Source organism: Bactrocera oleae, chromosome 6 (assembly GCF_042242935.1).
Source record: "Bactrocera oleae isolate idBacOlea1 chromosome 6, idBacOlea1, whole genome shotgun sequence".
Lineage (NCBI taxonomy): Eukaryota > Metazoa > Arthropoda > Insecta > Diptera > Tephritidae > Bactrocera > Bactrocera oleae.
The window spans coordinates 65264919-65281314 of NC_091540.1; the positions used below are offsets into that span (position 1 = coordinate 65264919).

The window sequence follows — 16396 nt, forward strand, 5'->3', positions numbered from 1 at the left end:
TAAAGGCTGTTATAAAATTCCAGAAATTTTTTCCAATTCTTTATATTTAATAGCACGTTATGCTAGATAATTGCCACAAATGGCAACCTGATTTTAACGCCATTATTAATATTTTATCAATTTCTTAGTTCCCCGAAACGTTCCCACGACAGTCGGGTCAACGTATTTGGAACGCACCCGGATTTTTATCTGGCTAAGAACTGTCAACCCAGCAACATTTTTTCAAATTACTTCAGCAATGTTTTCTGCCGCTACAACAACATTCCAACAATTCAATACTTAAATTTAAATATCAGATTGTAGCAACCCTAACAAAAGTAGTATAATATTATTGCATTGCTTGTTATTCAACTATGATGTCTGCCAAAATTTTATTTTCAAAAAGATATCACAAATTTCCGAAAAATAATATTTTGAAACAATTTAATTTTGCATTTGCTTTTAATAACTGGCACTACTAAAAGTTGCATTTTTGATGTTTTCTCTTGCCTCTTTTATTTGTAATATTAGTACTTTCTTATTTTTAATAAGGTATTGCTGAATAGCTTCCTTCGAAAAACTGGAATATTATAACTAGATAATAATTTAAAAATTCAAATATTTCGAATTCATATATTGAAGATTTTTTAGCGAAGTGGCAACTTCAATCAAAAATATTAAATGGTCCGTATTTATTTAAACCCCTTTTAATGTAGATTTATTGAAACCCCTTTTAATGTATTTCAACTCAATATATCTATATTACCCCTTTCAGTATATTTTTTGCTATATTTATTATGGTTTTTTGATCATTTTTCTTTTAATTGGAAGCTGGCAACCCCATAGAAAAATACTACTAAGTAAATGTATAGCTTCAAAAACTAAAGGTCGATTTGTACTATAAATTTTCTTGAAGAGCTTTATAATATAATTTCAAATCTTTAATTTTTTTACTCAAATTTTTTTATTTTTATTTACATCATTTTTTAAGTAAAATTATTTAAATTTTCGCAGTTTCAAAAACATTTACATTTGTTAACGGAAACAGAGAACGTAAATGACTCTGACCAGAGAATGTAAATGAATATATTGAAGATTTTTTAGCGAAGTGCCAACTTCAATCAAAAATATTAAATGGTTCGTATTTATTTAAACCGCTTTTAATGTATTTCAACTCAATCTATCTATATTACCCCTTTCAGTATATTTTTTGCTATATTTATTATGGTTTTTTAATTATTTTTCTTTTAATTGGAAGCTGGCAACCCCATAGAAAAATACTATTGAAGTAAACACTTTAATATTTTTCCTTTCGAGCTAAATATAAAATTTTAAGTAAATGTATAGCTTCCGAGACTAAAAGACGATTTGTACTATAAATTTTCTTGAAGAGCTTTCATAATTTCAAATCTTTCATTTTTTTACTGAAATTTTTTTTTATCATTTAAATCATTTTTTAAGTAAAATTATTTAAAATTTCGCAGTTTCAAAAACATTTACATTTGTTAACGGAAAGTAGATTTCTATATAACATATGCTGTTATTAACAGCAGATTATTTAAATTTCTGACAGCACCACCTGGCGACAAACACTTATAATTTGTAGCGGACGGAAGCTACCAATAGTTATCGCTATTCGGCGCTAGGTGCGCAACCGTTTTGAAAGCCTAGTGAACCAAACCAGAGAACTTTTAACATGTATGTTCTCTGACCAAATTTAAAAATCGAAAAAAAAATTAAACAATAAGTATTTTATACATACGTATAACCCTGCTGTAAAGAAATTTTTTTAATATATTATATATATTCAGCATTAAAACTACTATCTTATTAATTACTATTTGAAATTTGTAAAAAAATAAGTATGCAGAAAATTATTTAAGATTAAATTTCGTTAGGAGTGTTTCAATATTTAGCGTTCTAACATATATCTACAATATATTAATATATATAGGTACATAATACATACATACAGGCTGGGCAGCGGTAACAGCAGCGTTTTCAGATGATATTAAAACACGATTATTTTTAAATTGTAGCGCACTTTTTTTATTAGTTCGTATAAATATTATTTTCTTAAACAAAAAAATATGTTATAACAATAAAATTAAGAAATATAGCGTTATTAGAAAGGGAATACAAGATCTCAATGAAAACGGAATTTGCCGAACAAAAACGAAGGTTACAATTTACAATTTTCTTAGTTTGTATTTCGAAAACAAGTGTTATATTTAGAGTGTTGTCGCACTGATGCAGTGTTGCCGGATAAGTTTTTTTTTTGAGGATTTAAATTACATTAAATTAATAAATAATATAAAGACGTAACATAAATATTTAAAATTTTCGTAATCATTCAACTTTTATAAAAAAATATATAAAAATATCGATATTTGCGTTAGTAACATCGAAAAATATTCAATGCAAAAGTTACATTAAAAATTATATAAAAAAAATTTTTTGATATAATATGAAATGCACTAATTTTCCAAAATTCAAGCTTAGAGTTGGCAATACTGACAGATATCATAGAACTATGAACAGCTTGCAAATCAAAATTACCATTCGCTGGAAAAACAAAGCGCATCATTACAACAATTATACAATATTCTTGGATTAACTTGACTAATGTTATTCCAAAAAATTTAAATAACAAAAAAATATTTTACATTCTGTTCTTGCTGTCTTTGTTATTCAAAAAAAAACGTTCTACTAAAGTTAAATAATTATAATTAATTGGTACAGGAGTTCGAAGAGACAGGTTCAACAATGAATGAACAACGATCCGACCGATTTGTGATCTTAGTTGTTAAGAAAACATGTATCGAGAATAACTCGGAATCTGTACTCGAAAATGATCTCGCCTCTTTAATGGGGAAATAAGTATTGCCATCTAGTAAAGAACTGAGGTATTTGTAAGGAATGATTTTCTTTAAAAATATTTATTGAAATGTTTTTTTTTTTACGCTTTTTACCAATTATATTGAAGTCTGTGTCACTATGAGTTAAATCTTAGGCTTTATGAGCACTCAGTGAATAGTCTACTCCAACTGAGTGTAAAATTTTCAGCTTGCAAAAATAAAAGTTGCTAATTTCTATTGTACTCAATATGCCGTTATTTTTAAGACAAAGGAATAAACACGTTTAAGGAGCTTGTGATAAACAGTCTAATGTTGAAAACAGCTATTTTGAAAACGTCACAGTCAACGAATTAAATGTTTGAGAGTTTTTAAAATCTGAAGAAATTACGAAAATACTCTAATCGAGCTTGATTACTCGCTATAAATTAGAGGTGTATTTCATGATTGGTTATGAAATATGTTTCAAAAACAAATTCGCAAAAAATTAAAAAATAAAATTTGAATTTTTCTTTTTATATTCCTAAAATCAAAATGTACACACTATTTGATTAAAAAATCGATTTCCAAATTATTTTTATTATTTCTATTTTTATTATTTTCAATCAACAACGCTCTTAAAAAAATTGTTTGGCAAACAATTTTGAAGAACTCAATGTTGCACTGAATATTCAAATACTAGTTTTAATTAATAAAAAACTAGTGAGAATATTTTTATTATCAATAAAAAAAAATTCGTACTCATCCGGCAGCACCACCATATTAGTCGAAAGTTGCTATATAAATCGACAAAAACAACTTCAAGCACTTAACGAAAGCATTAACAAAACAAGACCAAAAATAAAAACATTTTTTAAAAATACATTTCTAAACATTTTATTCTTTCTCTTCACTTTGATACAAATAAAAACATAAATCATAATTTTAAAACATAAATACAAGTACTTATAAATCATGGAAATACAACGCTTACTAGCATATAATGAGTATAAATACAATCGATTTTAATGTTCGAATTTTTTACAAAATTTTTCAACTCAAAAATGCATGAAATGAGGTTGTTCAAAATTGAAATTAAAAAAAAAAGAATAATTACAAAAAATATAACTAAATATATAAAAATAATTTATGTATAATAAAATAAAATAAATTCATTGGCATTTGTTATTGATTACTTGATTACAACTTTATAATTAGCATATATAAGTATATATATTTAATTGCTTTTGTAAATGCTTAGACTACGGCTTGAGCTGAAAGTATAAGGGAAAGAGAAGACAAGAAACGCTTTTAATAAAAATCATGAAAACGTTTTGCACGGCGCTTAAATAATTACTGATGTGGAGGTAATTAAATGTAATCGATATTATTATCATTATTTTTAATTTGTTTAAATATTATTTGAAGTATGTATGATTGTATGCGTTTTGAGTTTGAAACTTAAATTGACTGTTGCATTTTTTATTTATTTTACAAAATGAAAATACATAAGTAGGAAAATCATTGGCACAAATTGCAGTCTAAAATTAATTAAGGATTCTACACATATTCATATACAGCTGAAGAAACAGGCATGAAATGCACAAATTATGTAAGTATATATGTATGTATGTCTCTATGTAAATATAGTAATTAGTATTATTGCTAAGGGCTATACTTCATTGCTATATACTTTTTTTTTTTGTAAAATTTTCACGTTTACAAAAATTAAAATAAGTTTCACTCTGTGCAAAAAATTGTACATATTTTAATAAAAAAAAAAAATGAAAACAATTTATTCGAAGAAAAATAATATCAATATATATGTATGTATAAATTTTCAAACTTTTTTATTAATTTTTAGGAATTTTTGAAATGATTAATTACTAAAAATTGTACAATTAATGTTTTTTTTAATTAAAACAAAAAAACTTCAAAAATACAAAATTTTTCATAACACAATTTTAGTAAAAATTAAAAAAAAATTGAAAATATTTATTTAAAAAATATATAATTTTTTTCAAAACACATTTTACTGAAAGTTAAAAAAAAAATAATAGAAAATTTAGATTTTGGAAAACAAACACAATTATGATTTTTGTCTCAGTGTAATATATTAAAAAATAACACTTTTTTTTTAATTTTTAAGATAATTTTAAAATTATTAACTCGTAAAAATACAATATTACAATGTATTTTCACTCGAAAAAATTTGTTTCATGTTTTTTTTTATATTACATTTAAATATGAATATTAAAAAAATTTTTAAAGAAATACTTCAAAAATACTAAATTTTGCAAAATATATTTCACTGAAAAGTTATAAAAAAAATTATGAAAATTTTGGTATTTGAAAAAAAAAAAATTATTTAAAAATTTGTTACATATACTTTTCCTGCAGTACACCTATACTTTAAAAAAATTTTATATCGAAAAAACGTACAAAAAAGGTTTAAATTAAAAAAAATTGTTTACATATGTTTTTCCTTACTCAATATTCTTTATTTTAAAAATACGAAATTTTTAAAACGAATTTTTTACAAAATATATATTTCTTTTTTGTGAAAAGTTTGAAATAAAAATTTAAAATTAAATTAATTTTTCTCAAGTACTTTTTTATTACTTTACATTTTTATTTTATATTAAAAAATATACAAATATTTTTTTTACACAATAAAAACTACATACTTACAAAAAGATAATTTTAGTTTACGGTACAATAAATTATAATTGTAAGCATTTTTGTTTCTGATAAATAATACGCCAAATTTTTTCATTATACTGCTTATATAAATCAGTTAGTATTAAAAATCAATACATACTAGTCTAAAAAATTTTTAATAATTAAAAATAACTTTTCGTTTTTGTCAGCAAATTTCGTTGTAATAAATCTCGTATGCGTCGCATGTTGAAACGATATTTTGTAATAAAAGCATTCGTTGTATGCGGTACTACAGTAAATTTCAAATTGAAATACAAAAACAAAAATCATTATATTCCATTTTATTAATGTATTGCTAAAAGTTTCCAAAAAGTAAATTTTTTTAATTAAAAATTAACTTTAGAAAAAATCATTAATTTCGTTAATCTTTCGGATTTTGCTCGTTAATTAATACAAAAATTATAATTAAAATTATATTAAGTATGCAGGTAGTCAACTTAACGCTACAACTCTATTAACAAATTTACAATACTTATGTGTGAGTGCGTTTTACACTATGCTAAGCTCCACTCATTTATAACGTCACTCAAATGCTTAATCGGTGTTTATTTATAATTTTCGTTTATTTAATACCAAACACTACCAAACTTAACAATGTGCAAAGTTTTCTTTTCATAGACTTTTCGTCTAAATTGTCGCTATTTTTCAACTACAACTACGGGTGAGCAAAAAAAAAACAGTCAACAATATTAATTTTGAGTCAAACACTCAAACTCGTTTGCAAGTGCGACTCAAAATAAAACAATGGCTATTATGGTTATTATGCCGATTATGATTAGGCACAATGTGTACAGATCTGTCGGTGTGATAACGCCCAACGAACAAGCCATGAGCACGTGCTCGAGTGTCGTTAAGCTACTCATCGCCGCCGTCGGACGTAATTCGCCAAATATTGAGAGCGCGCGACGCTCATTCGTCGTTTTTACCGCCGCCGCTGCAGCAGCGCTTGTTGATGGCTTCTCATCATCCTCCAGCTCATCGTGCCGGCGACGCCATGGCAGCATACTGCTACTATCTGGGGCCACTGCACTACTATACACTTTTAACCCCTTTTCCGGTATCGTTTTGAGCGCTTCATTGAGCTGGTCCACTTCGGCGGTGCATTGTGTTATTTGTGTCAATGCATCTTGCGTTGTACTTTCCCTTTCAAGCTGATCTGCTGGCGAATAACTGATCTTCACTTCCGATATATTGAGATTTAGCGATGGTGTCTCATAGACTACGCTAAGTTTTCGCCGCGGCGTTTCATAAATTTCGTCTCTTATCTCTGTGTGTGTGTTGGCTTTGTGATCTTCTTCTTGGTTAACAAGCGCAGCAGCTGCATCATCCTCTTCCTCGATGCATGGCAACTCATCGATATCTGTGAGATTTCTCTCCAAAAGGTCAGAGAATGCTAATCGGAGTTGTTCGAGCTCGGTACTAATGCGCACTGTTGCAGTGCACTTCAGTTCTTCGGCTGAATTGTATTCAAAATCTGCAGAGTATGCGTCAGCTGTTGAAGTTTCACTATTTCTCCGTGAACCACTACTACTTCTCACCAATTGTGCTAATTCTATCAGATCTGCGTCGTTGAGCTTTTTAGTAGATCTTGATTTTCGCTCAATGGACTTGGTTTTTTGGTGTTGTTCAATTCTAGTGTCACCTACGGCAGGCACAGCACTCTCTTTCTGAAAGGTTCCTCCTGTCTCCTGGATTTCCTCTGTACAAAATAAATCCTCATTTCGGCTTTCCCAACCATTTTCACTTATTATGCTTTCGTCTAAACTATGTGTTTCCCGGTTTTGTGACTCCAACAAATTTTCTTTCGAAGTACACTTTCCTATGCTCTCTGTTTTTATTTCGTTTTCACTCAAGCTACTCTCTTTGAAATTGTTTTCGTCAGTACTTTCGGCCTCGAAATTATCGGAAGTTCCTTGCAATTTTGCTTTATCTTCTAAAAACTCAAATTGATCTTCTAATATTTCTCTATTGTTTTTGTTTATAATCTCCTCATGTTCAAGCCCTACTTCCTCAATCCGTACTTTCTCAGCATCCCCCATACTAGTTACCCCTATCAAACTATCGAGCAGTTCTTCCTCGCTTGGTGGCGGTGGAAATTCTTCAGCATCTGGTTTGTTTTCGTGCGCACCTTCCGCGCTGGACTCAACAGCTATGCGTTCTATGGATATCTCGCTACGGAAATGCCTTTTCTTCTTCTTAATCTCAAAATGACTATTATACGCGCTTTCTAGCTGCAGACATGCATTATTCGTTTGTGTACTCGTGAGTGGATAATCCGCTAAGCTAACATTACCCGAGTCGGGATTGGACGAAGTTTCGTCCTCACATGACGAATCGCAATGCGTGGTGAGCTCAACATTGCGCGCAGGCTCAGCTCTCACACCATCGACTATAATACTTATTTTACTAGCATAGATCTTATTAAAATTGGGCGACAGTTTTGGAGACATACACTCCGACAACTCATCCGCTTGAGACTCCGGTATGGATGCAAGCTTATAACTACTTGGACTTAAACTAGTGGATGAGTTTTTGGTGTTGGTATTTATGGCTATGGTAGTGGGATTATTGGTTGTTATGGTACTAATACTAGTGGTAGTAGTGGTGTCTTTAACATCAATATCAACAACAACTTCAACATTATCATCAACAACAGCAATAACATTCAGAGGCGCTGTGTTATTAGTATTATCGGGCGCCACGGTTTCGCAGGCCTTGGCAACAGCAATAATATTGGGATTAGTGTACAGCTGGGTAGCATTTGCGGTAGTAAAAATAGTAGTAGTAGTAGTAGTAGTAGTAGTGCTGGTAGCAGTATCGAGCATGGATGCATGACTGGATGATGTCAATGGCGCGCTTGGCATATGAACTGATTTAGTAATTTCTGTTTTACCTGAAACTTCTGTAGCTGACTGCATTTCTTTGGCTTGTTGTTGTTGCGCGCGTTTGCGGCGAGGCTGCTCGTCAATACCGAAAATCATTGCCAACTCTTCGGAGGAGTTGTATTGCGATGGTGATGAAGAGGAGCGTGTGCGCGTGCGCTCCTGCGATTGACGTGTAGCTGAAGTAGCGCGGCCGATATTCACAACACCTTCGGTGGCAATGATGGCGGCAGTTTCACTGACGGGCGTCAGATTTAGTGGCGGCGATGGCGAGTAGCTAAATGTGCTGTTCGTTGTGGCGCTTATATTCGGTGTGGCGCTCGTTGTCGATTTGACATCGTACGAGGTGCTACTAAAAGTTTTTATTGGATCGGTGCTGGGTGCATGATATTCACTACTTGGTGACTTAATATAATCACTGGAGGAGTAAGGATTGAAGGAGGTTATGCTCGAAGATTGTCGTCGACCGGCGGAGGGACTCGATGATTTGGCTAGGCAATCGCTGGAGGAGGAAAATGAGGAAGCCGTCGTGCTGGCGCCCGGCTTGGCCACGCCCACAACGTTATTGCTGCTACTGCTGCTGCAGTAACTGCTTGTGGTCATGCTGGGCGCTGTTGTGTGATCATCGCCCCTGCTGTTTTTCGTGTTCGCTGTGTTTGTTGTTGTGCCCAGCAGACGTGTGGTAGCCAAAGTGCGTTCGGACAACACTATAGGGGGCGCTGTAGTCATTGGTGAATTTACAGTTTCGGCGCGCATTTGCTCCTCACACTCTTGCATAATTTGATCGATCTCCTCAATGTCTGCGTGCTGCTTCTGCACCGCAGCTGGTTGCGCTGGCGTCACTTCTGCAACGGTAGAAATGAGATTATCAACTTTTGCCGCTGACGCCTTTGATAAATGTTCGACGTTACAAGCAACGGCTGTGGCGGCTCCTCCTGCGCTCTGCTGTTGGAGTTCCTGATTGAGGTTGTCATAGTCGGGGTTGTCATCGGCCAGCGCGCTCAGTTGGCGCATGCAACGTTTGGCAATCGCCTCGATTTGCTCCGATTGTATGGGATCCAGTTTTTTGATAAGATTTGGCATAACGAGCATTTCAGTGGGTGTTTGCTTATTCTTCACCTGCACTGCCTCCTGTATCACTACCGGCGGCTCAGTGGTTACAATATCCTTTAGTATTTTCTCACATACCGCATTCGCCGCCTCGGACACCTGATCGATAGCTTCGATCAGTTTCCCCTCTTTGTGCAGTTTGCGCGGTTTCGCTTGCACTGTACTCTCATTGGCATCCGGTAGTGTATCTAAGAGCATTTTACCACAACGTTTTGCAGCCTCCGATACGGCTTCGATTTCCTGCAGGTCCTTCTCGAGTCGCTCTTCCTCAGCGTTCGCCGCTTTGGGCCGCGCGGCAGTTATAAGCGCTTCCTTGCGCAACTCTTGCAGCTCTTTTGTCAGTTTCTCCGACTTCTCTTGTGCATCCATTGCGATTTTATTCAAAGCATCTTCCATTTGCGCATTTGCTGCGGTCGGTTCGGGTGTAAGACTCTTGCGCGGCAGCGGCACTGGCGGTTTGTGCACTTCCTCCTTGTGCGCGCTGTTGCTAGGCAACTTTTCGGGCAGCGCGCAAATGGCGCCGCCTTGACTTGGATGTCGGAAGGGTAACGTGATTTTCTTTTGTGGTGTCGACGGCTGTTGCTGTTGTTGTTGTTCCTGTTCTTTGAGATTGCGCAGCAGCGCTAGTGTTGTGGGCACATCGGCGGTAGTTACATCAGCATCTTTGTGCAGATCGGACATGCTGCCAGCACGTTCTAAGCTGCGCGTCAATTCCAAATAAGAGTGTAGATCACCACCAGATGGTTTTGCGGCGTCGCGATGTATAAGATTATAAATATTCGCGGACTGTGTGCGCGTAGCGCGATTCTTTTTCTGAAATGAGCTGTAGGGATAGATGAATTTATCTTTGGCGCCTGGTGGATCTTTACGTAAAGCGCGCACCGCCAAATCATCTTTAACTACATCGGGCGTATTCACCGATTGGATGGGCTCTACAATTGGTATAACATGCAGATAGTCGTTTTGCGGCGCGGCAACAACCGGGCCAACTGGTATGCCGAACGGTGGCTGCTTTTCCACGGTCTTGTGCTGCAAATTCGCCAACTGCATGTTACGATAGGCCACATCGTCGCGTATCGGATCGGGTTCGCCTGTGGGCGAATCCTCGTCATCATATTCGTGCGCATGCGCTAAAGCATACTTTTCAAATTCGCTTGGTGTCGGTACGCGCTCCTTCTTCTCCGGCGCCTCGGTCAGACCAAGTGACTTATAGATCGCTTCGAGTTCATTTATTGCCTCCTCCAAATTGGCGGGCTTCTTACGCGGAAAATATATAGGCAGTTCAGCCGCATTACTGGGTGGTATGGATAGTTTGCGTTGCGGCGGTGTTGGTGGCGTGAAAATTGGCTTGTGATGTTGCTCGCGCTTCTCAGCGACATACTCGTCATATTTATTCGGCGTATTGGGTATCTCACCCGAGCGCCGCTGATAATGGTTTGGCATTGAACTACTCTTATTATAATCCTTATTACGTATCTCCACAAAATTTGTGTTTGAGTCCGGCTTGGACTTTATATGCAAGCTGCCGCACACAATGCTGTCCACTTCATCCGCGCCGGGTGGCGGCACTGCTTGTGTTGGCTTCTTATGTGGTTTTTGGACTTCCGAGTATACGGGTATGGGGTAAGCGCGCAATTCGCCCACACGTGAACTAGAAATCGAGCGTGGTTTCACATTGCTCTCCTGCGCATAAGTGCGCGCCAAGTCGCGTCCGCGTTGATGAGAGTTAGCATCCAGGCGCTTCCAGAAATCATTAACTTGCATTTGTTTGGACGTCGCGGTAGGCAGACCACTTTTGGAAGTACGTAAAATACCCATGGTAACCACGTCATTGCTCGCTGTATCGAGCTGCGGCTCGAGCATGTGTATGGGTTTGCGTGAGCGCGGTGTTGCATCGGCAACATAATGAAATTCGATGCCATTCGGCAGTGATTTCTTCGCGGGGTGCGCATCACGTTCGGCACGCGTTATAAAGCGCCGGTGATGTGGCGTACCCTGCATGGGTTGTGGTCCATTTAGAATTGGCGTATTCAATGAATGCACTGATTGATAGTGTGGTCCTGCATGTCCCGACCAAATTTTATCATCCGATACACAACGACCGCCCATACGCTGATTGGTGGCCGGCAACGTTGGCAAACCGCTCTGGTCGAAGGCATATGAAATGGGGCGTAAATCGCCAGCGCTGCCATTTTGCATTTGTCCGCTAACATTTACGCGCCGCAACGGATCACGTGGCGGCGGTGGTGGTGGCAGCGGTTTCGTCTGCAGACGTCCATTTATATTTTGCAAATGTATGTGACTGTCATAGCTGATGCTGCGCTTACTATCGTTAACGGTATTTTGCAAATTCTTTGGTTGTTGCTGCAGTTGGCCCCACTGCACATAGGGTGCAACATGCTGCAGACTGCTGGTATTGCGTAGACGCGGTGTGGCTGCTGCCGCTGCAGCGCTGGCGGTGTGCGCTTGCGCTGATGGGTTGTAAATGGAGAGCGGCACCGGCTGCGTTTTCCAGCGTTGTGTTGGTTGCGGCGCGTACATCACCGGCACTTGTCCGCTACTGGGCTCACCGTCACGCGACAACCGTTTGTAGTAGCGTTCATTGCGTGCGGCACGACTACGCCTGCTCTGCGCATTAGCGGCGCCCTGACCGCCGCTGTGTATGCTTTCATCACTGCGATACTTCGAGAATGTCGATGAATTCAGCGATATCAATTCCTCTTCACTGGAAGAATGTGCCCCAAGCGCCGACTCATGCGGCAGCCGCTGCGCTGAGCGCGTTTTAAGCGCAGCTCTTGCAGCGCGTCGATCTAGTGAATTGGCAGAGCGCGTATATGCCGCCGATTGTGCACCATGTTGCATGTATTGTTGTTGTTGATTCTGATAGTATGCCTCGGTTGGTGAAATTGTCTCCACGGGCAAAAAGAATTCATGATCGACGTGTGCTGGCGGTGGCGGATGCGGTGGTGTTGACGTTGCGCCCGTCGTTTGTGGATTGACAACGATATGATCGAAACTGGCACCATTCAATTTACCGCTACGACTAACTTTATGCGATTTACTTGATTTTATTTTTAAATTAGCACTACTGCCACTTACGCCACTAGCGACGCGTTGTGGCTGCCTTTGTTGGTGTGGCACAAAACCAGCTTTACGATCCTCTTCGGAGGACGACTCCGTAGCGATCTCTTTCTTGCGACGAAAGAGACGCCCGAAGGACCACTTCTTATTCGAAGCGCTTGCCGCTGGCGTTTGATTTGCCGAAGCTTGTATACCGCTTATCGAATTGTCTTTTCGGTTGCTGGCATGTGAGGTTGTGCGATGCTGTGCGGAGCGCTCCATATTGGCGGCGTCTGCGGCAGAGGCACTTTGATCATCGGTGGAGTCGTTGGCGTTGTCGTCAAGTTCTTTGGGCAACGGCAGCTGAGGTCGCCAAGATGTTTGGACAGTCTGTGTAGAAAGGAGGAAAGAAGAAGAAAACAGCATGAGCTTTTCAGTTTAAAGAAGTTTGTAAGAAATTCTAAAATTTAAAATTCTCTTAAATAATTTAAAAAAGCTGGCAACTTTCTGCACATCTGTTATGGAGCCACATTGGTTTTAGCGCGAAGTTATCATAATATTCATATAATACAATAATACATCTTCATTGCTGTAGTAATCATATCACAACAACCCATACAAACATATTTATTTATTAAGCTTTGAATAGACCTTCCTTTGTATTTATCGCGTTGTTCGCGAGTTATTTATTATTTGCACTTAGATTACTAGGCAAATACTAAAAATCTGCAAATAGCTAGTTTAAATATAGCGTTAACTATTATATTATACTGTTATATATTAGTAAGTAAAGAGTATGGTATTTATATACATATGTACGCTTGTTTGTATGTATGTGTAAGCACAACGTGCAGAAGTACAAGGCTATTCAACTTGTTGGCGTCGATCAGCAAATGTGATAAGAAGAAATAAAAAATGTTATATATTTATGTAATTATGTATGTACTAGGGTGGAGCGAAAAAAAAGTTTTTTTGTTGATTATAAAAAAAAAAAATTTTTGGAAAAAACAAAATTTTTGAACATCTAAAGGTGGCCGACTCACTTTAAAGTTTCGAGTTAAAATTTTTATTTCATAAAATTTTTTTGATAAGTGTTCTAGAAGCTGTGGAGAGTCCTCTTTCTGGCCAATTAAAAGTTATCAACTTAAAAAAATTTCTTGTGGTCATTATTGGAGTTTAAAAAAAAAGTCTTAAAATAAATTTTGAGTCAAAAACTGTCAAATTCGGTAATATTTATATAAACGTGAAGAGTTTAAACCAAAAAAAAAATTTTTTTGCCTCTAGATGTTAAACAAATTTTTTTTTCCCATTATCTACAAATTTGGCCCTCAGGCTAAGCAAAAAAAAAATAAATAAAAAAAATTTGTATGTATATATGTAAGCATAGTGAGTGTTCTTGCTGCGAAAGTAAAATCAGAAAAATTTACTCAAGGTAAAAAGGTTTTAAAATTTGTATTGAAAAATTGTAAAGAAATACACTAAAATAATAAGAAATAAAATATAAATAGAAGAAGAATAAATATCAAAGAATAGTTAAAACATTTAGACTGAAAATTTACCGAAATAAAAAGAAAGATATGGCCAAATGGAGCCAAAAAATACAAAATAAAAAATATTATATATATATATATATTATATATATTTCAAATTTCGTGAAGATATCTTGACAAATAAAGAAGTTTTCCATATAAGGACTTAAATTTGATCGATCAGTTTGTATGACAGCTATATATCCTGGTTTTCCTAATATTTTAGTTTGCGCTTTAACATAAACAAACTACCTCCCTTATTCCGAAATAAAACCCAAAAAAGTGTCTATAAATAACCGACCTTAAGAAATGTGCATGAAAAAGTAAAATAATTAATTTCAAAATTATTTTCCAGAAAAGGGCTTTGATTATTTAATTCGGCTATTAATGGTAATTCATTAACGAAAATACTCATAAACGTAAAACAGCGTTCAAAACTTGTTTTTAGTAGACGAAATTCGAAAAAAAAAACAATAAATGAATATTAAACAGTTCAGTGAATTATAATTGAAGTATAAATTTAGCAAATACTAAATGTCGATATGATGGTATAAACGAACGATAATCTCGATCACTAAAATCATTTAATTTCATTGATTGTTTGTTTTTTTATTTTATTTAATTTCATTGTTTTTTCATTTAAAATGTCTGCAGTTTCATAAAAAAAGCATTGATTTGATAATTGCAGATAATTTCCCATTGCTAAAGTCGGATCGGTAATGCAATACATTTGTTGATCAGAAAAGAGTTTAAAAGTGTGAAGAAGAAATAAAGAGCAGGAAAACAATAATAATATGCATATGTGACCGACTATTGCAAACTTTTGAATTATTAAAAACTGGTTGTGCATGCTTTTTTTGGAGCACGGCAATGCCGCCATGCATTATTTAATAACGAGAGGTACTTTGTACTTGTGTATGCCTTCTACACTACAAGTGCTCAGAATTAGAAATACCGCACACATGGAAACCCTGCAATAATATTGCAAACCTTTATCTGTGGTTTACAATATGTCAAATTCAATGACAGACAGAAATAGTGACAATAATATCACTTTGAAGGACTACTTAAAGTAAAAATGGAAACAAAATTTCCAAGTGAAAAGTTTTAAAATATATTGTTAAAAAACTTAATGGGCGAAGGTTTAAATTGAACACTTTAATTGAATTGACAACGACTGTCTTTGCCAAAAATGTGGAATAACGCAACATGTGTTAGAGAAGCTATTCTGGAACTCATTATTCAGTAGAGAATATTGGAGAAATATGGTCTCCAATATTAGTAAATATGAAAAGATTATGAAAATGATTTAAATTGAATATTTCAATGATGAAAAATTAATATAGTAAAAATAAAGTTCTCAAATAACAAATATGATTATTTAAATTCATTACAATAAAAAAACCAACAAAAAAATAGCAGAAAGAAACAATAATTAAAATAGTACGTAAAAATATAGTATAAACAAAACCGAATACACAACTGTTTTGCTCATTCACTCACTCTTTAAGATTTAAGATCAATTAATGACAAGGAAATTATTTTTTAATTGCGAATATGTTGCAAGTTTAATTTCATATTTATAAAAAAAAATGTTTAAAAACAAATTTAATTTATTACAACCAAAAAAGTAAATACCTCACGCCTCCTACACTCGAATACATATACAAACATACATAAATCTTTAAGAGGCAAACGCCATATTTCTCTCAACAGCAATTCGATTAAACGCCATCTAACGAGTGCCGCACAGCTCTGATAAATTTGTTTACAAAAGGAGAAATAAAACAATTGTTTATTTGAAAAACAAAAAAATTTAAAAATAACTTTAAAAATTTTAAAAAAAATATTTTTTTAAAAAAGTTTAAAATTTAAAAAAAAAAAGTTTAAAATATAAAAAAAAAGTTTTAAAATATATAAAAAAAAAGTGTTTTTAAGAAAAAAAAAAAAACATTCAAATATTAAAAAAAAATATCAAACAAAATTAAAAAAAAAAAAAAAATTTGAAAAAAAAACTTTAAAAACTTAAAAAAGAAAAATATAATATGAAAATATTGAAGGGAAAATAATAAAAAAAATATATTAAAAAAAAAAAACAATAAACGAACATTTGGTAATTTGTATGGATGGCGAATGGTTCAAAAGGAAATGTTTAAACAAAACGCGAAAAAATTTCCTGAAAAAAATCACCAGCGTGTCAATATATTTTACATACCTATCAACACACATATTTATGTTTGTTCATAAATTATGTATGCATGTCTGTACGTGTACATTAAGC

At 34.5% G+C, this 16396-nt stretch overlaps 1 protein-coding gene across 15 annotated transcripts in view; it reads right to left on the minus strand.

Annotated features, from left to right (window-relative positions):
- Svil (Supervillin) overlaps positions 1–16396 on the minus strand; it is a 368637-nt gene that overhangs the window by 262024 nt on the left and 90217 nt on the right. For 13 of the 15 annotated variants that reach the window (XM_070111687.1, XM_070111686.1, XM_070111685.1 and 10 more), the window contains one exon: positions 8428–12976. The exons of 1 other annotated variant lie outside the window; for it this stretch is intronic. In XM_070111687.1, the coding sequence (XP_069967788.1) occupies positions 8428–12868 (4441 nt within the window). In that variant the 5' untranslated portion in view covers positions 12869–12976. Of the gene's footprint in view, positions 1–8427; positions 12977–16396 lie in introns of those variants that run through there. One more of the 15 variants, XM_070111693.1, reaches the window with a different exon arrangement.